The sequence below is a fragment of the Embiotoca jacksoni genome, unplaced genomic scaffold (genome assembly GCF_022577435.1).
Source record: "Embiotoca jacksoni isolate LCO1_2020_lvr unplaced genomic scaffold, fEmbJac1.0.p SCAF_11, whole genome shotgun sequence".
Lineage (NCBI taxonomy): Eukaryota > Metazoa > Chordata > Actinopteri > Embiotocidae > Embiotoca > Embiotoca jacksoni.
The window spans coordinates 19,820,498-19,845,146 of NW_027185241.1; the positions used below are offsets into that span (position 1 = coordinate 19,820,498).

General features: G+C 41.9%; 2 protein-coding genes and 1 long non-coding RNA gene across 3 annotated transcripts in view; 2 read left to right on the forward strand and 1 right to left on the reverse strand.

Annotated features, from left to right (window-relative positions):
- snrka (SNF related kinase a) overlaps nt 1–6,916 on the forward strand; it is a 43,160-nt gene extending 36,244 nt beyond the window's left edge. The window contains 6 exon segments of the mRNA XM_069143493.1: nt 103–237; nt 1,497–1,698; nt 2,371–2,480; nt 3,066–3,321; nt 3,323–3,988; nt 3,990–6,916. Coding sequence (XP_068999594.1) covers nt 103–237; nt 1,497–1,698; nt 2,371–2,480; nt 3,066–3,321; nt 3,323–3,988; nt 3,990–4,277 — 1,657 coding nt within the window. The 3' untranslated portion in view covers nt 4,278–6,916.
- Nucleotides 6,917–11,790: 4,874 nt separating this feature from the next.
- Nucleotides 11,791–14,163, forward strand: LOC138191727 (homeodomain-interacting protein kinase 2-like). The gene is made up of 6 exons (XM_069138704.1): nt 11,791–11,973; nt 12,241–12,432; nt 12,528–12,709; nt 12,828–12,951; nt 13,822–13,902; nt 14,005–14,163. The coding sequence occupies exons 1-6, from the start codon at nt 11,791–11,793 to the stop codon at nt 14,161–14,163; spliced, it is 921 nt and encodes a 306-aa protein (XP_068994805.1).
- Nucleotides 14,164–14,408: 245 nt separating this feature from the next.
- LOC138192752 (uncharacterized) lies at nt 14,409–21,855 on the reverse strand. Its single transcript, XR_011177831.1, has 3 exons — nt 21,591–21,855; nt 15,665–15,794; nt 14,409–15,487 (listed from the first exon to the last, which is right to left on the reverse strand). It is a non-coding gene; the product is annotated as an uncharacterized lncRNA (long non-coding RNA).
- Between the last annotated feature and the right edge of the window lie 2,794 nt (nt 21,856–24,649).

Below are 24,649 nucleotides of genomic sequence, written 5' to 3' on the forward strand. Positions count from 1 at the left end.
TTACAGTTATCAGTATTGTCCAAACATTTTTTTTTTAATTGATCTGTCTGAAGCACAGTTTGCTTTCCATACATGGTCCTAAAGTCCGACCTGTTGTTTCAGAGCTCTGGAAACCAACAAATACAACCACATCACAGCCACGTACTACCTGCTCGCCGAGAGGATCCTGAGGGAGAAGCAGGAGAAGGAGGTCCAGACCCGCTCCTCCAGCCCCAGCAACATCAAGGCACAGTTCAGGTAAAGAACAGCAGCATGGCACAAAAAAAAAAAAACATTACCTGTTCACCTTATGCTTTATAACTGAAAGAGTGACCTTTTCCATGCCTGTATAGAATTTTCAAGAGGAGTGTGAGCAAGAAAATATCACTGCTTTTCATCTTGATAAGTATCTCGGTCATAGTTTGAGCCCAGAAAAGGGTCATTGACCGATCTCAACTCCACTGGCTCACAATGGAGCCTGTCTGGCTCCACTTTAGATTTGCAAAGGTTTCATTTTTAATTTCCATGTTCCCCCGAGCTTCCACCTGTTGGGCTCAGAGGATACAGAGAAATGGAACATAGTCTGAACTATTAACGCATTATTAACAGGGTGTTAAATCTTGTCCTTAGTCTCTGCAAGTATTAGAACTCACTCTTAATTTCCAAACCCTTTTTTTCTAATTCCCCCGGCGAGGTGAGCGATCGAAGTTCGACTCCAGTCTATTGTCATACTGCTGAAAACGTAGTGTTCTGGTTCATCCCTTTTTCCTGTCCCAAGTATTTCCTCTTTGTTTCCTTGCCAACATTGGCCCTCTGGTTATAAAAGGAAAAGTGAAATTGGAGAGGAGTGAGGCCGCTTCACCAGGACAGCTGTGTGAAGCGCCGGCACAACTCTACAGAGAGACCTCTGAGTCCTAGAAGTGCTTTAGAAGCAGTTCAAAGCTATTGTCCAATCTTACCCCCCCCCCCCCCCGTCTCTCCCACCCGGCTCTGGTCACTTCCTGCTCCAAACCTGCTAGCAAGATGGCGCCCAGCTAAATTCTGAACTCGATGCTTCATAACGGCCATTCACAAACCGATGGGTGACGTCACTGCTGGTTGCTGCTCAGATTGCTGACTAATCAGCTTTACCAACTTCTTCCAGGTCTCAGCAACATGCGTTTAATCGGTGCGTTAATCATTATGTCCCTGAATAGAGGTGCTGTTGTTTACCTATCAATGAACAGAGATACACAGTGTGGCCTTTGTGCTGCAGCTCTTTGAGACAAACATGGACAGTAAATGACCTGGAATCAGAATCACGTCTGTCGAGCTGTTTGGACACGAAACACGATTTCCATGAACATTTGTCAAACTAAATATGTCAGTTTATTCATTTACACATAGAACTAAGTTTTTGTTCTGCCAAAAGCACATAAAAGCTTTTTTTTAATGATCGAGGATCAAAGAAAAACGTGAAAAAAAAAAAAAAAAAAAAAAAAAAAGATGTAACAGATGTGGTCTTGTCTCCTCTGTAGGCAGTCCTGGCCCACCAGAGTAGACATGCACCAAGACATAGAAGACAGTTTGGCAGCTTCGTCCATCTCCCACGCCGGAGGCCCACAGTCGCCCGCCCGCAGCGCAGAGAACCTGCTGAACGGACACCGGTCCAAAGGCATGATGGAGCTAGGCCGACGAGAGGAGAGCATAGTCGGCAACTCTCTGGGAGCGGCGACACAGGTACGCTCATCTTCATCACGTGGGGAAATGTTGGTTCAGAAGCTGTTTCTCCATCTGATGGCATGTTGGTTGAAGTATACGGACACCTTTACCCCCCCCCTCAAAAAAAAAAAAAGTAATGGAGCGAATAATGCAACAGGAGGCGGGTTCTGGGTTCCAGGCAGGTTCTTGTTGACAGAAGACATCTCAGGGCACTTACGGAACCCAACAAATCCCACGAGCGACGGCATGAATAGAAGAAGTCCTTTTTATCAGGAAGAAAAGGTTGAGCATCAGGAGGTCCGAAAGGCAGAACGACAGAATTACGATGATATTTAAAGAACAGGGAAGAGAACGTGACTGGATGATTTGGCTGTGTTGAGAGCAGAAGCGACACAGATAGCAGAGAGGGATTCATTCATGGAGGTGGAATTAATACCGCGACGCGAAGTCACGGGTCTTCCCGATTGAACATTTTAAATGTCGTGTCGGCGCTCTCACGAAAAAAAACCGGGAGCAACTATGTGGTCAGTTCATCTGTGTGGAAACATGATGAGATAGAGAGGGAGCCGAGTAACGGGAGATCTGATGGTGTGTGTGGGATCTCTTCTGATGACAGTGTGAATATATATACATGTATATATATATATATATATATGTGTATATCATTTTTTATTTTTTTCCTCCCTCCAGGGAGCTTGTGCTGCCACTTCGGGCTCCGTTCCGGGCTCTGGTTCTGGGAGCGTCAGGTCCCCCACCCCCTCCACCTCAGCAGCCACCAAGCAGCGAACCTGCCTCTTCAGGTCTGTTACATTTTGTTTTTACGTTTTCAGAAATAGAATGTTGTTGTGTTGGTTTTTATGAAATGTTCACCTGCATTACTACTAAATCAATCATTCAAATATTCATGTTTATTACTATTATTTTAACAAAAAAATGTGAAACATTCTCTGGTTCTAGCTTCTCTAATTTCAAGTTTTTCTTGTTATTCAGACAATTCAAGTTGGATTAGTTGCACACAATGAAGACTTTCTAGTTCAGTTACAATCAACCATCACATACATCAGAAAGATATGTAGGAGATGATTTCATCGGTTTTTTTTAACAATGGCAAACGCAATCCCTTGATTTTTACTTGAAAATTCAGCTGCACGGTGGTTAATTCACATGGTGTCCGTGTCCTGGTCCATCCATGCAGCCCAAAAAGGAAATGAGGCAGCAAATCACGGTGATCATCTGAGATGCAGTTTGTTAAAACATGACCAAAACAAAAAGGAAAAATAGAAGCACTCTTAGAAGGCAGCTTCATAACAGTCCTGTGTTTTTGATCCTTTTTGTGTTTTATCCTGTCGACTCTTGACTGAAACAAATCTGTGGTTGTTTGCCAGGGTGGAGGAAGATGAAGAGGAGGAGGAAGAGCAGGACCCGTCTCCCCTCCCGAGCCAGGTGATCCTGCGGCGCAAACCCCCCTCCATCACCAACCGCCTCACCTCCAGGAAGAGCGCCCCCGTGCTCAACCAGATCTTCGAGGAGGAGGGGGAGTCGGACGACGACTTCGACATGGACGAGGGCCTGCCGCCCAAACTCAGCCGCCTCAAGATGAACATGACCGGGAACGCCGGCAACCTCAGCGCCGGGGGGGGGGGCCGCCGCCGCCTCCTCGGCGTCGTCGCCGGGCTCCACGCAGAAGCGCTACCACCGGCGCAAGAGCCAGGGGAGGGGCTCGTCGTGTTCCAGCTCCGAGACCAGCGACGACGACTCCGAGAGCCACCGGAGGCGTCTGGACAAAGACTCGGCCTTCGGCTACGGTTGGAACCGGAGGGACAGCAGCGAGGGGCCGCCCGGCAGCGAGGGGGGCAACGGAGGGGGCAGCGGCTCGGGCCAGGGGAAACCCCCCGCCGAGGGAGGGGGCTCCTCCGGCCCAGACAGAGGAAGTCCCAGCGGGGGCGGAGGTGGACAGGGCGGCGGGGGGGGAGGGGGCGGGGGAGGCGGAGGGGGAGGGGCTAACAAGGGACAAGACAGCCCATCCAGCTGTTGCAACAACAGCAGCGCCGCCGACCCGTCCCTCGGCTCGGCGGCCCGGTCCTCCCGCACGGCGAGCCGCGGCGCCGAGCTGGTGGAGAGCCTGAAGCTGATGAGCCTGTGCCTCAGCTCGCAGCTGCAGCAGCACCGCGGCGGCGGGCGAGGGGGCCGGGGGGGCTCCAAGTTCATCATAGACCCTCACAGCCTTTCCGGAGGGAACGTGAAAATCCAGGAGAAATCCGCCTGGAAGATGTGCGTCGGCTCCACCGGGAGCCTGGACACCATTACGCCCCCCCCCCACCACCACCAGCGGCAGCGGCCTGCCTCGCGCCGCGCAGCACCACCACCACCACCACAACCACCACCACCGCAAAGCCGTGCCGCACGGCCCCCCAGGCCTGCAGGGGAGGCCGGGCGGCAGGGACGCTCACAGCAACCTCAGCGCCCTGAAGAACGGCGTGCTTCAACTACCTCTGTGCGAGAAGACCATCTCTGTGAACATCCAGCGGGGGGGCGGCGGCGCCAGGGACGGCCTGCTCTGCGCCGCGGCGCCGGCCAGCTGCTGTCAGGTCATCTGAGGCGCCGTCGACACACCTCTCGGTCCTCGTATTCCATAACTTGAATGCGACTCCTCCCTTTTTAACTTTTTCCTCGTCCTGTGTTTGCTGCAGCAGGTACCGGAAGCACACACACACACACACACACACACACACACACACACACACACACACACACCGCCCGCCTGTCAGCTCTCCTCCTCTCCTGTCGCCTTGTGTTTTCTGTGATCTGTGTCCTGGATGTGTCCATCCACTACCTGCTTGTTTTGAACGGCTATTTGTTTTTTCTCCCTTTCGTTTCGTTTTCTCCTCGTTTTATGAAACCCGCGACATCATTTTAACACTCTTAAATCAAAATCTGCTGGTTTTTACGTTTGATTTAAAGGAAACCCGAGTCCACACTGACAGAGTATTCAAAACGGCATTTTGAGAATAGTTCCTCAGAAGATTTTTAATGATTTATTATTAATATATCAAAGAAAATTGCAATATCATAAGAATGATGTAGTTTTACCAACCAAAGAAATGCGAGAAGTGGTCTATTTATTTTACCTATATTAGAGTATTTTACGAGAGTAAATTTGACAAGAAAATGAATAATGAAATTGTAATTTTACAAAAATAAGTGAAGTCGTCGTGTTTAAAAAAATTGTCATATTTCATATAAATCTACGTCAAAATAAGGATGTAAAACTCTTTAAGCAGGTTTTTACAGGCTTCCTGTAGAACCTTTTTACTACCACAGAGTACAGTATAATATTGTGTTAGTCATACAGACCATAATATCTATAAAGATATCATAAAAATAATTATTAATCTGGAAATGAAAGCTGCTGAAAACAGCTGGATGAATGAATTGAACGATTAATATATATATAAATATGAATATTTCTAAATCTTCACCTTTTATGTCATTTTCCTTTTAAAATTGTTACTTAAATTGGCAGAGCTTTTTAAAAAAACACAAAAATTAAATTACCTTTTATCAATGACCTCTTATCCTGTAATATTCACTATTCTTGAAATATGACTTCTTTTTTTATATAAAACTTCTTCTAAAATGACAATTTAATTTGTTAAAATTTTCTTGTAAAATTCAAGCTTAATTCCTCGAATATTGTCGTCATATTTTTCTTCAAATGTTGACTTCATAGTGAGTTGGGGTTTTTGTGTCTTTGTCAAGCATAAAAGACAGTTTTGAGAGCAAATTTCTCAACAGTCAAGTTCGTAAATAAAAATATATGAACTGAGAATAAAATTATTTGAATTGCAAACAAATTCTCCCTTTACAGTTTGGTTGGATTTGGTCACAGAATTTCAGAGTTTCACAAAAAAAAAAAAAAAAAAAAAAAAAAAAAAACAGCCTCATTATTTTATCACAAAATTTTTGCACACAGACAATCTATTCTCTGTTGTTTTTAAAGATCACTTAAAATAATTTGTGGAAAGTGCAAAAGCGTTGGTCCCGACCTTCTGCGTCGGTACGCGTCTCTTTTTAGAGACGGCACACATTTGGGTTTCACGTGTGCTTTTTCAAAGAGCGTTCAGAAAAGTTACTGCTGACCACATATTTAAAAATAAGAATTTTTTTTTTTTTTTTTTTTTCACATGACATTGTGTTGTCTACTAATAGAGAACATTTGTTGTTGTGCAGCTAACGAGATCCCTTCTTGTGCCACCTGCACTCACGTACCTCCCCTCCCCACCCGCCCCCTCCCAAAAAAAGCTCACTGTACATGAGGGTGCAGCGTGCTGACTCATCTATGTACATACAGCGTGATGAAAAAAATAGTTTATTTTTTAAAACCTGTATATTTTTTGAGTAATCATCTACTGTTTGAAAATATTATTTTTTATTTATTTTATTTTTTTTTATTTTTTTTTACGGTAGTCTGCGTGAAGTCTCGTTGGTGAGAAGTAAATCTGCAGGATCTCACCTGTGCAGGAGAAGCAGGCTTTAAAAACAGCTGGCAAAGACAGGAAAAGGGAAATTCTTCAAGGACATGGGCAATAAGCTATACCTTGTGTTGCAGCTATCTGTACAGGAACATTTTTAGTTTAATTTGTCAAATTCCATATTTGTGCAGCCTCACAGGGGCCATTTTGGACTCAAAAGAAAAAAGAGGAAAGTTTTAGTCTTTTTTTTTTTCTACACGGTTTTTATTTGACTTTTTTTTATTTTTTTTATTGTAAATAGAGTTGTAAATATGGTGCTCTTTCTCTGTATGTAGAACAGCAGAGTGAACCTTTTGGTGCATAGCTGTACAGTAATCTAGCCTTATGATAATGACTGTAGTAATACTGTATAGGTGTCTCAGCTAAAAAAAAAAAATGTAGACGTGTGAGAAAAACAACACAATTCTATTGATACTGTCGGGTCTCTTAGACTGTTGTCTTACTCAGCTGTATCCAGGTCAATGGAGTGCATGTGTTTAAATGTTTGACAGTCGACGACACTGAGAGAAGAGGATGAATCCGGCGCCAATATGTTACTGGACCAAATAGCAACAGAAGAAAAAAGAAAAGCAAAAAAAAAAAAAAAAAGATGAGTTGGAACTGACAGAAATATTCATTGTATTATTCTGTAGTTGATATCTGTTGTCAGATGTTACATATACCTATGGGAATATCCCCAAAATAAAACGTGGAATACTGTCTCATACGTGTGGTCTCCGGAGTCTTTCTTGTTAGATTTGTTTTTAAGAACTGGGTGAGGTGACCGATCCTCCGGGAATTATTCTGTGACTTAAATAAAATACCTGCATGACTTTTAGCTGTTAGCTGTTATCAAGTATATTAGTAATTTTCATACAATTGTTATCAATGATTAATAAATAGGGGGCATCACCCAGGACTCGATCTGATTGAAAACCCAACGACACTACGTCCCGTCCACCGATAGCTGTAACCTGACTGCACCACAGACCTGTCAATCAAACAGGCACACCCTCAAAACAAGTTTTTTTAAGCTTATTTTCGAAGTGATGACGGGATTATTTGCAGATGGACCACCAGAAAAATAAGAAGAAGGAGTGACTTCCGCATTGACCCGGAGGCTACGTCCACTTCTATATACAGTACAGTCAATGATTGCCATCAACTGTCTGTAACACAAGAGGCCGTTTCTCGAGCCAGTGTTTGGTTTGTCCCTTCAGGGCTACTGTAGAAACATGGCACTGTGACATGGCTGGCTCCACGGGGCAAGACTTGCTTTCTGTTTTTACATCAAAGGCTCGTTCTGAGGTAAAAAAAAAAAAAAAAAAAATCCTGATTCATAGTTTTAGGGGATTGCACAGTAATAAAAACATAATTATGAATATTATATTCCATTTCTGTCAAAAGATCTACCTAAATCCTACACATTGAACCTTTAATAAAACCCTTACTTTAGGACAACCTCGTGGCCTTTATGGGACAATAAATCCAATTAGAAAATATCTATATAATTAAAAAAGCCACCAAATCCCACATTAGATGATTAAAACTCACATCAGCTCAAATAAAAACCAATTGTCCTTCCACATTTAACATTTTTATTCGAGACTTTTTTTTTTAACTCAGCAGGCAGGAGATCAATGCTGTGGCTGGCAACGATTCCCACACATCATCATTATCACCATTATCATCATTACCAGGGATGAGGTGGCGCTTATTTTGGCATTCAGCTTTCTGACTCATGTTGATGTCCATAATTTAGCTTGTTGCACATAAAAAACAAATTGGGTTCCTCCCAAGCACAGAAAATGTCATGTGTGATGAATTAAAACGATTCAGAGCTCTGCTCAAAGATATTCAACCCCTTTCAGTCTGACCCCGGTGCTGCCTTTGGAATAAATTCTTCCAAACATCACTGACACTGAGTTTTCAAAAGCCTCAGAGTTCGTATTCTTTCTGATCCTGGGTATTGTCTAAATACACGAGACTGATTTAATCTGATGGAACAGTTGGAGATGCAGAAAACAAGAAGTGGAGATGCAGGAAATGGAGGTGAAACACAGTCACCAGTAAAAATCTGGTGTTCCACTAATGCTGAGTCATGGTTCCCCCTCTGTACCTGACCATCACATGGACACTTATCTACTAAGTAGTATGAAGTAAAGAAGTATGAAGTAAGGTCTTCTCTTTTTTTTTTTTACCTCGGTGTTAAAATCAGACTGTTATAAAAAATTAATTGTGGTCACGGATTACTAAATCAAGGCCATGAGATACTAAATCGTGGCCACAAGATAGCATTTCGTGCGTACGTTTTAATTAGTTTGAGCGCACAAGATAAGTTTATATATAGAGAGACAACAAAGCACAACAGGGTTTCTCTGATTACTCTGGTTACTCACAAAGTGCACTGCACCTGCTTCAACTGTCAGTTAACCATCTATAAAGTCAACAGCATCCTCAAAGTTAGCATATTCCCAACAATATAATTAAACTTTTTAATTAATTATTGCGCATGAAATGATATCTTGTGGCCATGATTACATCTTTTTTATTCTTTTTGGCCACTCCGGGGCTGCGCACTTTAGTTTGTTTGGATTTTTTTTTTTTTAATCTAAAAAACTGAAGCACCGAATAAAACAGAACTTTTACTTCTGAAACTGTTGTTTTGTTGACAAATGAGCAAAATGAAAATTAAATTGTACTTATCACCAAATGTGTCTGTTATTAATTGTGTTGTTCCTTTACAACCGTCGGAAGTTAATGACAATTACACTTCCAAACAGACTGTACCTTCAGGGACTGAATTTTCCTCAGGTGGTGCTGATGCTCGGTGTGGTTTGCTGTTGTCAAGGAGATATTGTCTTTGCTTCTGTGATGTCTGCACACAGTGAACCATCTTGACCCACATCTCCCTCCTTGTCCAAACCTCCTGTCCTCCCTTCCTCCCTCCATCCACCTCCTCCTCCTCTCTCCCTCTGTCTGTTTACTCAGTCTTGTCCACAACTGCTTGTGCCTCTCGAAGCCCGTGGCCAAAAGGAACATTTATTTCCACTCATCCCATTTGGCTCAGTTGCATTGATTTAATTATTATATCGCTTCAAATCTATAAAACAACAACAAACCACTGAGTGTGTGAAGAACATCCCAGCTGACATGCCTGAAACCGCCTCACCTGGAGAGAACCACCAGCTCACATTCACAGGCAAAGCTCATCAAGCCGGACAGATCAGGTTCAGAATCCAACGTCACAATGATGCTCACAATCAAATGTTGGTGCAGGACAGGAATGAAAGAGGCCATGTGCAGAAAACCTGCAGAGAGGTGACACTGCCGGCCGCCTGCAGGTTGTTTGCTGTGAATGAATACAGAGCTGCCGCTGAAAGCGTCTGAGACTGACCTTCCGTGAAGTGGATAGAAAGTAGTTGGGAAAGCGGCAGGAATGAGTGTGTGACTTTAACACACCTCCACGAGAATACTGAGACCAATCTGGGAGGAGTGTATAACACAAGCGGTTCAATGAGGACGGAAGGTTGTAAAATCAATTTGCTGATGTCCTTACAGAATGAGATGACTACTTCAGGTTTAATAAATAGAAAATATTATGAGAAATAGTTTTTTAGAAGATGTGACCCATGGAGAGGTCACCAAATATATTACAGTTCATTCTGAGGAGGGCATGAAAGGACTGTCCATTCATCGGGTTCTGTGGTGGTGTCATCGCTGAAAGGCAAATGATAACAAAAAGCATTAGGATACATCGTCTGGACATCATAAACAACTGAAGGTCTTTGTAATTTAATCTGATCTGGTCTGATGAGGCTGACTGACCTCTCTGGAGAAACGCTGATGTAGCTAAATGGATAGCACGTCAAAATAATACTTATTTGGTTATTTCTATTTGTTTACTTACTCACAGATAGGCTAATCTATTACAAACTATTTATTTATTTAATATCAATCATTTTACATTGTTTTACAATAGTTTTACACAATATTGTAAAATCTATTTTGCATGATATTTTTATTCTCTTACAAAGCATCTCGAAGGTCTGCTTAGTGCGACACTGCATTCAATGGTGGAAAAATGCACAAAATTATGAGCTTCAACTGTGCTCGGTAAATATTTTAAACTCAATGTTAGGCCAAACATAACCTATAACCATCAGTGCATTAGTGCATTCACACTAACAAGTACAGAAACATGCAGAGCACTACGAGTACCAGGATGATGCGCTCAAAACGGTCCAAAAAAAAGAAGTGTGAAGCTCTGGACAGTTTTCACCCTAAAAGGTCACCATCGTGGCTCTGTAGAGGAAGGGGGCGAGGCCACTGATGTAAAGAATTTTCAAAGTAAGGTGTCTGAGGAAGCTGCATCTGTTTCCTAAAAAACATACCAAAGTGTTTCTTTTTAACTGATGACAGAAGAATCAGTGTGTTTATTGAGTGCGCTAAACAGAGGGCACGAAAACACATGATAATTTCTGGGTAAAACAATTGAAGCTGCACATATTTTGGAGGGTGATGTTGAGGTTATTTCCATGTACAGTAAGTGCAGAACGGCAGTGTGCGATATGAAATAGCACTACCCTGTCAAAACTCCTGCACTACACAAGCAAGAGTCCTCACATGTAAGAGCACCATTTCTTAGTGTACTGAGGGAGGGATGTCATTTGGAACACAGCAACAGTGAATAAGGGGAACCTGTACTGCATGAGGATATGATCACAGTCTGCAGCAGAGCTCTGTACAGCTGACCACACAGGTGAAGAATCTCAAAGACTGACCAAGAATCTAAGGACACGTGTTTAACAGATGTACAGTATACTTTGTTTGTCCAAATTAACATAGCATAAAGTATAGGCTAGAAATAACACCCTTTTGCCTTTTTATTACAGGACCATACTTCTGTATCTCTTTTGACCCATTATCAAGACATACAATTTTGTTTTAAAGGTTATTGCTGAATGTATCTCAGAGTTTACATTCCAATGAATTCTAATTTAAACATCAACAGTGGTGAGAGAATGTTGTCTGTAGACCTCAACTGTCTATGACATCACAAAGGTTCTTTCTATGTTTCTACAGTTCTGTGTAGAATCTTTTCATTTCACCATTGGGCAGTTGGACAGACAAGTTGATCAAATCTACCAACAAAGCAATCCAAAGAAGTGTACCATTGATCGACTGTTGTGATACAGTAAGTCAGTCTTTCTTTCTCTTGGATGTAGCACATGCCTTCACCCAGAGTCAGCTGGGAGAAGCTCCAACCTCCCGTGGCCTTGCACAGGATGAAGTGATACATGGTTGGAAAATTACTCCAAAATGTCAATTTTGGTGTAATCTGTTTGATTGTATCACCTTTATCTGTGGGCACTGTTTTAAATATGATCAAGTGTTTGCTTTTTCAAATATGTCAACAATTTCCATTGAATGTACTTATTTTTTGTTAAATCAGCTTTGTAAAGAGACGTGGCAATGGTGTTACATGTTCAGTGTCAAATGAATGCCAGAAAAAAATAGACACAAATTACAGTGGAGGATCTAAAGCATTCTTGTTGTCCTTTAAAGGGTTGCTTTTTCAGCTTCCAGACAAACAAAAATGGAAACTTCATCTTCTGAAGAGGAAGCTGAATGGGCTGTCAAACTCCCCGAGAAATACAAGGTCCAGAAGGTTCTGGGGGAGGGCGGCTTTGGAAAGGTCTTACAGTGCTGGAGAACAGACACGGAAGAAACCGTGGCTGTAAAGATCCCCTTACATATTGACATCGACAACAAGAAGGAGGTGGGACACTTGGTTGATTTTGATGTTTTCAGGTGTGAAAGAGATTGTACTGTCAGAGGTGCAGTAAATGTCCCAAATTTAGTTAATTATAATAGAATAACAAGTTGGACCTATTAAATAATACATTAATGGTTACAGTTCTTTTATTATGTAAATAAATACTTATCATTTGTACAATAATTAATCTGTACTGCACACAGTACTGTGTCCAGCCCTGAACATATCAACTGTAAAAAACTAATAATATCTAACTTATCATGTCTCCAGATTGCCATACTGAAAAAATTAATGTGCCTCAACTTTGACCGGTGCAATATAGTCAAGTTCTTCGGCTGGTTCCACATGAGTTGTGGCAAAGCGCTGGTGTTTGAGTTGTTGGATATTTGCATCTTAGACTTCATTATGAACATTGACCTTGGCCCTTTTCTTCTGAGTGACATCAGAGTCATCATCCTACAGGTACGAACGCAGTACGATCAAACGGAAAGCAAAGCGCCGTACATCTTTTAAACTGGTGGGGCTTTCTCTGATTATTAATTTCTGACCATAATCAGATGGCCATAGCGTTAGAGGCGCTGAGGACCGTGGGCCTGATCCACGCTGATATAAAAGTGGACAACATAATGATGGTGGATCACCGTACACGACCCTTCAGAGTCAAACTGATTGACTTTGGCTTGACCATGTACCGATCTAAAGCCAAGGCGGGCATGCATGTGCAAACAATTAATTACAGGTAAGCGTATACAACGTCCACTGATTATTATTGGACTGGAGTGAGTGCTGTTGCACAGTGAATCCTTAAGATATGACAGTGTTCCTCATTCTGCGTGATGCTTTTCTTCCACGTTCAGGGCTCCAGAAATCTTTCTAGGCATGATGTTTTCTGAGGCCATTGACGTGTGGTCACTGGGCTGTGTGATGGCTGCCATGCTCTTCAGCTATCCACTGTTTTGTAAATTCGATGAATTTCGAGAAGTAAGTCCTTTCGCTAAAGTCTGACTCCACTCTTTCTGTAATGGTTTCACTACTGCTGCATGCTGTTCCTGAAGGTTTCTGAACTTTGTATGCTTCTGACATCAGGAGTTGTTAGCATTACCAGCCAAACAAAAATGTAATTCAACTCAATTCAACTTTATTTATATAGCGCCAAATCACAACACGGGTTATTTCATGGCACTTAACACATTAAAGTCCTTACAGCAAGACTTTACAATATTATACAGAGAAACCCAACAATTCAACAATTCCCACATAAGCTAGGAGGGAAAAAAAACTCCTCTTTAAGGGAGAAAAACCTCCAACAGAGGGAAGAAAAACTCCCTCTTAACAGGAAGAAACCTGCAACAGAACCAGGCTCAGAGGTGGGCGGCCATCTGCCTCGACCGGTTGGGGTGAGAGGAGAGCAAAAAAATGTCAAACAAGTCCTGTGTCATCTCCAGATACGGCAGATTATGGAAGTCCTCGGTCAGCCAGCGGACCATCTCCTTGATGGAGGGAAGAAAACCAGACGGTTTTTCATTAGGACTGAGTCCAACAACTGGAGAATCAAGGTACCACAGTGAAACTTCTCTGACTGTTCCACAGGTTTTTGATAATCACCGGTCTCTTCTCAAATTAAGAAAACACTCCCTAACATTTACCAGTTAATAAGTTAGATCTGTTTACTCGCGTCCGCACAAGTTATTTACTCGCGCGAGTAAGGAGTTTAGTAGGAACAGGTATGTCACCCAAGGAGTGACGTCACCCACTGGTTTGGTTTGTGAAGCCTCGATTTTGTAATTTGGCCGGAAGCTACATCCACTTTTTATAAACAGTCAATGATTTCACCACTGAATTTTCTTTTAGACAGACAAGGAGTATTTTGGATGGTTCTTTTCCGGTCAAGAGAGGAGAATCCAAGACGAATCTCTGGATACAAGGAAAGAGGTAGGTGTAATGGACGTGATAAATTTCATTGGCACTTTTGCGGATAGTTTTTTCATGAATCATAAAGGTGACTTGACTGATGGTGACTGTCTCCTAAACTAGTTGCATCTGAAGTCAATGGACGAGTCTGAGGTTGAAGATGGAGGGCGATGTTTTGACCTCCTGAAGGCCATGCTGAAATTCAATGAGGCTGAGAGGATCCGTCCCAATCAAATCCTCACTCATCCATTCATTACAACTAGCCAACACTGCTCTCAGTAAGTATTGTTGGAAGACGTGTTCCGACCTTTTACTTAATTAAGGTTAATGTGTTAAGTAATCGTTTACTAATGTTATTCATTTTGATTAAGGAATTTATTTATAGATTGTACTCATGTTCATAAAACGCTCCTAACGTAAGTAAATAAGTAATGCATTACCTAACAATTATAAACATTAAGTAACTGTTAACATGTCTCTTGTTCACATGTTTAACATATTTAATTAATTTCATCTTTAATTTGCTGTAAAATGTAATCTCAGCATCAAATGAAGGTTGAATGAGAGAATGAATGAATATAGATGTTTCTTAATTTGTAGCCCCATCTGTAAATTATTGTGCATGTTGTGTTATTTAAGCTTTAGCCATAATTGGATCTTTTTTTTAAACTTTTTTTTATTGCTTTATTAGACGGCGGGTTCCAGATTCCGCTCAGAGGGATGTCGTCACCAACATTCACCCGGAGCACACACCTGGCGTGATCTTGGTTAAACCCGCCCTTCCTGAGAACACACTGCAGCTGAAAGAGGAGAGAGGATTTAGGTGAGATTCATTTCTCATTCATAACTCTTGTTTCTTAGTTGTATTATCCATTGTATCAATTCTTCGTCTAAAATGTAACGAAAGCGCTCAAATAGATGTGGTGGAGTAGAATGTAAAATATTTCCCTCATGGGAGTTTTAAGCTGAACTGAGAGACAACTGTAGCATGCACTGATTCCCCGCTGCATAACACACTGGAAAAACAATGACAGGACCTGCTTGTTTACTCCAAATGACCTTCTAGGAAAATAGATGACTTGTTGTACCTTTCTACAAATATAATTCATATGTACACTCCAGCATAAAGCAGCATTCACGTAGACACACAAATATTCATCAGAAGACACTCGTTTGATTTCTGTGTCGACAGTAAATGGTGGCGGATTAGAGTTCCCTGGTCTGAAAAGATCAAAAAGAAGAGATCCAGAAAGACAGATGCAGGCGTCAGTACATTTTCCACACAGTTGCCATCCAGTGAGATTATGACTCCTCCTGCAGCATCAGGCAGCAGGATGGACAGAGTGCAGGGTGTTGCTTGGTGAGATTATTTCCTCTGGTCTTAAAAGTCACCTTTCAGGTAGCGGACAGACATTTTTCCCAGAGTCGTGACAGAAACAGATATAATAACTGTGTGTGTCGGTGTGTTTTTAGTTTCCAGCTTCCAACTGCTGTTAAGGAAAAGGTTAACACCACCAAGATCCACCAGAAACTCTGTGGTCCATCTCCCACAATCCCAACTGGTATGATCTTGGTTAAGCCTGCAGCTCCTGAGAACACACTGCAGCTGAAAGACAAGAAGAAGAGAGCAGATAGGTGAGATGACTTCCTTGGTCATGACTTGTTTCTTAGACAGGCGAGGAAATGGTTTAGTTAGGCTACTCAGCATGTTTGGGAGTACGTGTACCTTTGTGTGATGTTGACGGGATTCTTTTAAGATAGCCACGACAAAAATACACCAAACCTGTGTTGTGTTTAGTTGGCAGCTTATAGATCTCTCCGTGGAGGAAGGTGTCACCAACGTCAACCCAGAACACCGTAGTCCGTCTCCAGCAGTGCCAGCGGGTTCGATCTTGGTTGGGAACGCACCACATCTAGAAGACGAGAGTATAGATAAGTGAGATGATTTTCTTGGTCATGACTTGTTGCTCGGACAGATGAGTAAATTATTTGGTTTGGATGCAATTGGAGCAGGTTCAGGAGTATGTGTGTAGCTCAAGTGTGTGAAGATTACAGGCTTCTTTTAACATGTCATGACCAAATTAACTAAACCTTAATTTGTGTGTTAAGTTGGCAGATTGGGCTAAGCAGCAAAAGGGAAATTTACTTGAAGCATTCGAGTTCTAAAGACTCCAACACAGACAGTAAGAAAAAGCCACCTCCAATTGTACTGTTCATTTAAATTGTTGTCCATTTGAAAGACCATCCATATTTTAATGTCATTTGTCTCTTTCTTAACTCTTTAGGCAACATTGATCGAAAGAAGAAGAAGAAAAAAGCCGGCCGGTTCTTAACTTGGATAAGGAGGACATTTTTTTCCTGCATTACCAGACTGGATGAGGAGGAGGAGGAGTGTTAAAGCTAAGGGTGGAAGCCTCACAAACTTTAACAGTTTGGCCCACATTAGGGATGAGACGAGTATCCGGTACCGGTGATGTACTTTTAACGAGCACCAGTATCATTTGAGTAAATGTGTCAGTATTCGTGGTGGAGATTCTCATTGAAACTACTGGCTCTGGCTTCGAACAGACACGAACTGTGTCCACGCATCGCGACCAGTTACACATAGAGCCCCACCTCCTCGCTCACGCAGATTATTCGATTCGATTATTATTACTGGACAATTAGTTTCATATAAAACATCTTCAGCCGACAGGCGGCACAGTGGTGCAGTGGTTAGCATCGTCACCTCACAGCAAAAAGGTTCGTTTCTTGGGCCTTTCTGTGTGGAGTTTGCATGATCTCCCTGCGCCTGCGTGGGTTCTCTCCGGGTGCTCCGGCTTCTTCCCACCGTCCAAAAAGATTAATTGGTGATTCTACAAATTGCCCTTAGGTGTGAATTAGAGTGAATGGTCTTTGTTTCTGTCCGTCTCTAATGTGTTGGCCCTGTCGTAGACTGGCGACCTGTCCAGGGTGGCCTTCGCCCAAATGGACTCCATAAAAGTTCAAGTCTAAGATACAGTCTAAGAGCCAGAGCCAATAGTTTCAATAAGGGATCTCCGCCATGGATATTGACACATTTACTCATTTGATACTCGTGCTCGTTAAAACTACGTTACCCGTACCGGATACTCGGATACTCGTTGCAGCCAAGTACTCATCCCTGGTTTAGTGTTTATGCGGTTTGTGAGACCTTCTTCTCCCGCGGGACTTGTGTGGATGAGGATTGTTACAACTCAGGGTGGAACTGTTCACCAAATTTACAGTTTGGTTCATATCAGTTTGGTCTTCTCAGTTTTAAATTCAGTTTATTATGTTTCAGGTTTGTGGCGACATAAGTTGTTGCGGTTTTACTTTCAGGGCCAACGTATTGTTAGCCAGATTTTTGTTAAACCAACAGTTCATTTTTTTGCCATAAGATGTTGAAATTGGAAATGCATAACATGAGCCACTTTACGATCTCAGCGTCTCTCCAGGTTTATGTTATTGAGGCTTAGTTACATGTTTTTGTGTTTAGTGAAATGTTTTTGTTTTCTGTAAAATGTTTTTTGCAGTGAGTGTCAACTTTTCTGACTGCTGAGGGATGTTTTTGTGCTTTGTAAAATGTTTTGCATTTTGTGAAATGCTTTTGCGTTCTTTGAAATGTTTTTGCATTTAGCAAAATGTTTTGGTCTTTTCTGAAATGTTTTTGTGTTCTGTGAATTGTTTTTGGGTCCCCTCCTCCCCCCTCCAAAAAAAAATCCCGGTCAAAGCAGATGGCCGCCCACCTTGGAGCCTGGTTGTGTCGGAGGCTTCTTCCTATTGAAAGGGAGTTTTTAATCCCCTCCGTCGCTTAATGCTTGCTCGTGGGAATTGTTGGGCTACTCTCTGTCATGTTGCAAGGTTCTTTTATAAGGACCGGAGTTTGTTAAGAACCCTGAGATGACTTGTTGTTTTTGAAATGATTTTGAGGTTTGTTAGAGCTTTTCTTCTGCTGGACCTGTGTGGATGAGGATGAGAAGAGTTACAAACAAAGGATGGAACAGTTCACAATATTTACGGTTTAGTTCATATGAAAGTTTCTGGGTTATGGTTTTATGTGCAGTATGGTACGTTTCTGGTTTGTGGGGGCAATGTTTTGTTGTGGTTTGACCTGCGGGGCCACTGTATTCTCAGCCACAACTTTTTTAAGCCAACAGTTAACTTTGTTTTGTCAAATACAAGGGTAAATCAATACGTTCTGAGACTACTGCTCATGTGAGGAATGGAGCAGGAGAAAGATATAACCACACTGGTAAAAAATATCGTCGCTTGATTATAATCAGTTCCTGACTTTCACACGTTTTTGTGAGCAGTGGACCGAGTGAGTCTGCGATTTCTCCATGGACGTAACCAGAGGGCGTCAGATTTTGTATCAAATTCTGGAAATCAGCAACAGACTCTTACAGTGCTTCAGGAGGGCTGTGACAATGAAGCAATGAGCCTGGACAGGTGTTCTTAGTGACATCCACGTTTCTGAGGGGCAGAACGTCACTGTCCAAAACTAAAAAAAAAGCGCAACAGGTCAAGCGCGCAACCAGGTGGGTTTTCTTTGACTTTGCCGGTGCTGCGTGCCGTGAACTCATCCCAGAAGGGTCGGAGTGAAACCACGGAGCTCGGCTGTGACGTTCTGAGGCATCTGAGGAAAAACGTTGAGTTGAAACGACCCAAACTGTAGTGATGTCCAACATGACAGCGTTCCCGCTCGGAGCGCGTTAAAAAAACACACAAGTTTCTCTCTGCTAAAGTTTAAGGTGCGTAAAACATCACAGATGCAGCCGGTCCACTGTTCACCAAAACGTGTGGAACTCAGGAACTGCTGATGATCAAGCGACGAAATTTTTACCAGTTACTTATGAGGGTTATATCTTTCTCCTGCTCCGTGCACGTAATGGTCTGTACTCCGTGCGCGCGCACAAGCAGCAGTCTCAAAACTTGTGAATCAACCTTCGTTTTGATGGAATTTGCAATGCATAACATCAGCCACTTTACGATTTCAGCGTCTCTACTGGCTTATGGTGTAGAGGCTCAGACCAGAAATAATATTATTTATGTCCGAATTTTACAAGTGGATTTACTTGGGTTCTGTCCAATCACAAACATGTGTTGTTCTACTCTTTCTGGTTTTTGATTATTTTTTTGTTGTTGTTGTTGTTCTGTGAAATGTTTGTGTTTTGTGAAAGGTTTATGTGTTCCGTCAAAAGTTTTGGTGTTTTCTAAAATGTTTCTTTTTCTGTAAAAGGGTTTTGTGTCCATGCAGACCTTTTTGAGTTCTGAGAAATGCTTTTGTGTTTTGTGAAATGCTTTTGTCTTTTCTGAAAGGTTTTTGTGTTCTGTGAAAGGTTTTTGCAGTTTGTGAATTGTTTTTGCGTTCTCCCTTCACCCCCCCACCCCCCACCCCCCTCCCAAACCGGTCAAGGCAGATGGCCGCCCACCATGGAGCCTGGTTCTGTCGGAGGTTTCTTCCTATTTAAAGGGAGTTTTTCCTCCCCACTGTCGCTTAATGCTTGCTCGTGGGAATTGTTGGGCTACTTTCTGTCATGTTTCAAGGTTCTTTTGTGAGGACCGGGGTGTTAAGAACCCTGAGATGACTCTGTCATGTTGGCAATTTCTCCCTGGACATGACCAGAGGGCAAACGTCAGATTTTGGAGAGACAGCAAGATCCCAAATTGGTAGGTGGTATGTCACTTCGTTAAAAGTGGTACGTACCATTTCCTAGTGGTATGGCACTTCGACTTTTGGTGTACCCCGCCTTCTCCTGCCGATCTGCCTGTTGGTGACTCTGTTATCAAATAGTGCGACTGTTTAAGGCTAACGTTAACTCTGTTATCCAAGACCAGCTCTAATATCACGTTTGGAAACATCGGCAGGATTTCAGAGTCCCAATCAGAATATGAGACTACTTTACTGTCATTTGAAAATCACCGCATACATCCAAGCTGCAGAAGAGGAGAGAGAACATCTCTTTATTTACATCACTGATGTGCTAACATATTAAAGACCATAGACTTGAAGATGATGACAGAAAAGAACACATTTACGGCAGTGCTTGGCGTAACCCTCGGCAATCTGTGCCAAATTTTCACATGCATCAGGGGGCAGGGCCAGTCTAACGTGGTGTAGCCATACACTGTACGGCCCTGTAACATACATTAATGTGGTAAATGCCGTCAGCAGACAGTTTGTACCAGTGGCAAAGGAGCAGCATGCCTCCAGGGATCGGTACATACCCCTGAAGGGGTTGGTATACCTCCAGAAATCGGTACATGGCACCTTAAGGAAAGCGGGGCATACCAAAATTCAAAGTGTCATACCACTAGGAAATGTACCGCTTTTCACAAAGTGACATACCAGCTACCAATTTGGGATATTGGCGCTACTGAGATTTTGTGGCTGTCAATGCAGTACGCGGGTCTGTTTTCCCCCAGAAAGGAGCGTGGTAATGAGATATACAGGGCTATAAATAGGTTAATAATAAATATGTAAATATGTCTTTTAAAATATAGCCTTGTCATTTTGTCAATTTGTATATCTAACAAAATAAAATATACAAATGAATCCTGTTATTCAGTTTCCACATCAGTCTGTGTTTCTTGAGCTAAAAGTGTACAATTTCTCGAAATAAATAAAGTTTCCATACAATACACAAACCTAGCAAATGACATGTCTATGGGGACAGTTGTGTTTATGAGGTCTGTTAACACACAACACACAAACCTAGCCACATACTGGTCAATGGAGACAGTTGCGTTTGTGAGGTCAGCGGACACTTGTATCTACAATTATACAGATGCTCCCTAAATGCCTGCTGCAGTGCAAGGAACTCTTGTGTGGCCAAACTGGTTTGAAAAGTGTCAAATAAAGTATCCTAACATGATTTAACATGAAAATTCAGTGTTTCCCCTTCGATTGAGAAGCCACATACTAGGTTTTGACTCAGTGAAAACCTAGTATGTGGCTTTTAATTTGAAGGCACAGCATTCAGCTGAACTGCAGTGTAACTTTGATCTCTCACTCTTTCAATGATAGAAACTCTTTATAGTTGTGACCCTGCTGTAGCGGTCCAGCTGAAACTATTGTATCTGTTATTTACCTAATTTATGAGCACCTGTTTCTTTCCAGCTAACCGTGCGATTCTGCTGCGATTTGCACTCGCATGGCAGATTGTGCTCGTTAAAGTCCTCTAATCTCTGTGCATCAGCAACCGCGTGAGTGCAGCAGCGGAGCTGCCACCGGTGGAGGAGATCGAGGGAAGATCGTTCACTCGTTAATTTATCACTTTAACACCGTTATTCTCTTGGACAGGTTAAAAAAAATAACAAAATAAGGAAGTCTTTTATATTGCTAGCCAAGTATACCTGGGGGGCCGTCCCAAGTAAGTGTATAGGAAGCACTGCATATTGATCAAACCTTCAGTGATTAACTCAGAGCTGGCTCACGTTCTACTGGTACACACAATAAACACACACTAGTGAGATACCATGACCTACAGTATTGTCACATACAGTAGTCATGTAATGTCGTTATATACTAACTCATGTCCCTATAAACCATATATGTCAAGCTCAAGGCCCGCGGGCCACATCCGGCCCAGCGTGCAATTATATCCGGCCCGCGAGATAATTTTATATAGATCTATTGTTATGGCCCGGCGATATGAAGCGCTGATAATACACGAACTACAGATCCCATAATGCAGTGCTTCAGTTACCTTTACGGACGCTCGGATACCCGGGAACTTTCCCACGTCAACCAAGTCAGCTTCTGTTGCGCTGCAACTGGCTGCAACCCTGTTGAAAAGTTATTGCGATGCCCCTCACAATGGAGAAGAGAAAAGTTGATTCTGAAAACAGAGCTTTTCAAAACCGATGGGAGGCTGAGTACATGTTTACTGACATTGCCGGTAAACCTGTGTGTCTCATTTGTGGAGCTAATGTGGCTGTAATTAAGGAATTTAATCTACAACGGCACTACGAGACAAAACATCAGGAGCTGCAAAACCTGAATGCAGAGGAGAAGATACAGAGAGTAGAAGACTTTACTGCATTTTCTCTTGCTGTTGATTAAAGTACCGACATGACGGACACTGCACAGCTGGCCATCTTCATCCGTGGAGTGGACTCCAGTTTGTTTGTTACAGAGGAAATATTGGACATTAAATCGATGCATGGAACAACGACAGGAAAAGACATTTTTGAAAACGTATGTCAAAGCATAACTGACATGAAACTGTCCTGGGACAAACTTCCTGGACTTCCAACAGACGGAGCACCGGCGATGTGCAGTGAAAACATTGGACTGGTGGGAAGGATGCGAGCAAAGATGCAGGAGGAGAACTGGATTGGTGAGTTAACAGCGTATCACTGCATCATACACCAGGAAATGCTGTGTGGTAAAGTCCTCAAAATGGAGCATGTAATGAACACTGTAACGCAAACCGTAAACTTTATCCGAGCTGAAGGTTTAAATCACCGGCAATTTCAGTCTTTTATGCGGGAAATAGATTCCGAGTTTGCCGACATTCCTCATCATAGAGGTGCGTTGGCTGAGTCGGGGAAAAGTTCTCAATCGAGTTTTTGAGCTCATCAAGGAAATCTGTCAGTTCATGGACAGTAAAGGAAAAGACTCCACAGTTTTGCGGGATGAAAAGTGGAAATGTGAGCTGGCGTTTCTGTGTGAGAAGCTGTTCTCAGTGATGAAGATGAACAAAACAGCACACAGGAGTCGTCTCACCGACGAACACCTGCAGTCCATCCTGAGGATCTCCACAACACAGGAACTCACACCAAACCGAAACGATCTTATTGCCTAAAAAAGATGCCAAACATCCTGCTCTGACAAAATGGCATTAGAGCAAAGAAAAATGTTTTGATTTATTTTACTTAAAAGCACTATTTTTATTTTTTTTTTCAGGTTTTTTGCAGCATGTTCATATTTCTAACTTGTATAATTTTGACAGAATATATTTTTATGGAGAGCAAAATACTTTATTTTATTCAAAGTTTAAGTTTATTTATTCTGAAATAATATTCCTGTCTGTTTTATTCATATTTATGTTCAAACATGTAGTTTCAGTGTGTTCAATAAATGTTTATCCTGTTCGGCCCGCGACCTGAAGTTTGCTTTGAGTTTTGGCCCCCTGTGCAATTGAGTTTGACACCCCTGCTATAAACCATGACTAAGCACACACAATATACCAGTGTTTCAATACCATGACCTACTGTATTGTACATATGAGGCCCTTAAATACTAAATCATGCCTTTACAAACCATGACTAAGCACATACAATAAAGACACAAGTGTTTTAATACCATGACCTACATTATTGTGACATTAGGTCCTATGTAAGACCTTATATACTAAATCCTACCCCTATAAACCATCACTAAGCACACAATAAACACACACTAGTGTTTTAATACCATCACCTACAGTATTGTCACATACAAGCATTAGGCCCTTAAATACAAAATTGAAGTTATATTTACAGCTTTGGGGGAACTGGCGTTTAGTCGCAAACACCTCTGGATCAGTTTTGGAGTTACGCTGGATATGCTGTACCATTCCTAACCAGAGTTAGGATTATTACATTGAGGGAGAACGCACTGGTAAGTACACTACACTGTGAATACTGGGTATTGAAAGAATATGCATACTGCTGGGTTCATGTTGCATTCCAAACGTGTTAAAATCTTGAATATTTTTAATCCTTGGGCAGAAGTGGACTTGATGAGCTGTTTTGTGTCAGAATGAAGAAAAGGAAATGAAAAGGATTTTTTTTTTTTAGCATAGTCATTTAACTAAACATAAAAGGCAGCCAGCAACCTTATTTTTTTGCAGTTTGCCTTCAAACATCGTTTGTTCAATTGTTGACACAATATTGCTGAGTAATTTGACTAACAGAAAAAATTGCCATAAGATAAAAACTTTGTGGTTTTGATACGTCAACAAAGTAATATCTGAGCAATGTAAACAGACTGTGAGGCTCAAACGTTGTTCAGTTTGCTGACTTCTTGCAAGTATTGAGGCCAGTCGTAAATAATGGATTGGTGTTTGAGTTTCATTGAGTAAGAAAGAAAAAAAAAAGATTGATTTTCCTGTGTGCAGTTCTTTCCATTAGAAAAGAGCAGTGTACTACATCCATGTACGTAATGGCCGTCATGTCAATTCATAATTGTGCACTTGTACCTTTACCAATGTATATTTGATATGAATGTTCATGCGTTAGGGCTGCTGTGAATTTGGAAAGTTCCTATCTGGGAACGTCTCACTGTCTAGCTGAGAGTGGTCATATAAGGATAAATACAGGCAACATGGGCTGCTCACAAATATGCTTTAATTTTGCTACCAGACTTTTGTACCACAGCCCTTCAAAGTGTCAATGTTCAGTGCTACCCAGAGACTGGAATTTTATTGGTGAGGTGGATTAAAGGGTATGAGGCTAGCCCACATCGCATCAGTTGGGAGTTGACTCAGTAACAGCAGTGCATTCTGTGGTTCATTTTTAACTCAGAATTATTCTACAACCCAGTTCCCAAAAAGTTAGGACACTGTGTAAAATAAAAATAGGAACAGATTGTCATGATTTGCAAATCATGTGAACCCATATGAAATTGAAAATAGAACAAAGACAACACATCAAATGTTCAAACGAAGAAGTTTTATTGTTTTATAAAAAAATATATATTCATTTCAACTCTTGTACTATGAGCATGCTGTTGTAATACAGGGAAAATTAGTTCGGTATTGTTTTGTTGAAATAAGCACGG

What these genes read in the sequence shown, in the direction of transcription:
- LOC138191727 (XM_069138704.1), top strand. Translation starts at nt 11,791, where the DNA reads ATGGAAACTTCATCTTCTGAAGAGGAAGCTGAATGGGCTGTCAAACTC. An exon ending in TCAGAGTCATCATCCTACAG is followed by an intron (nt 12,433 to 12,527) that starts GTACGAACGCAG and finishes GACCATAATCAG; the next exon opens with ATGGCCATAGCGTTAGAGGC. An exon ending in GTGCAAACAATTAATTACAG is followed by an intron (nt 12,710 to 12,827) that starts GTAAGCGTATAC and finishes TTCCACGTTCAG; the next exon opens with GGCTCCAGAAATCTTTCTAG.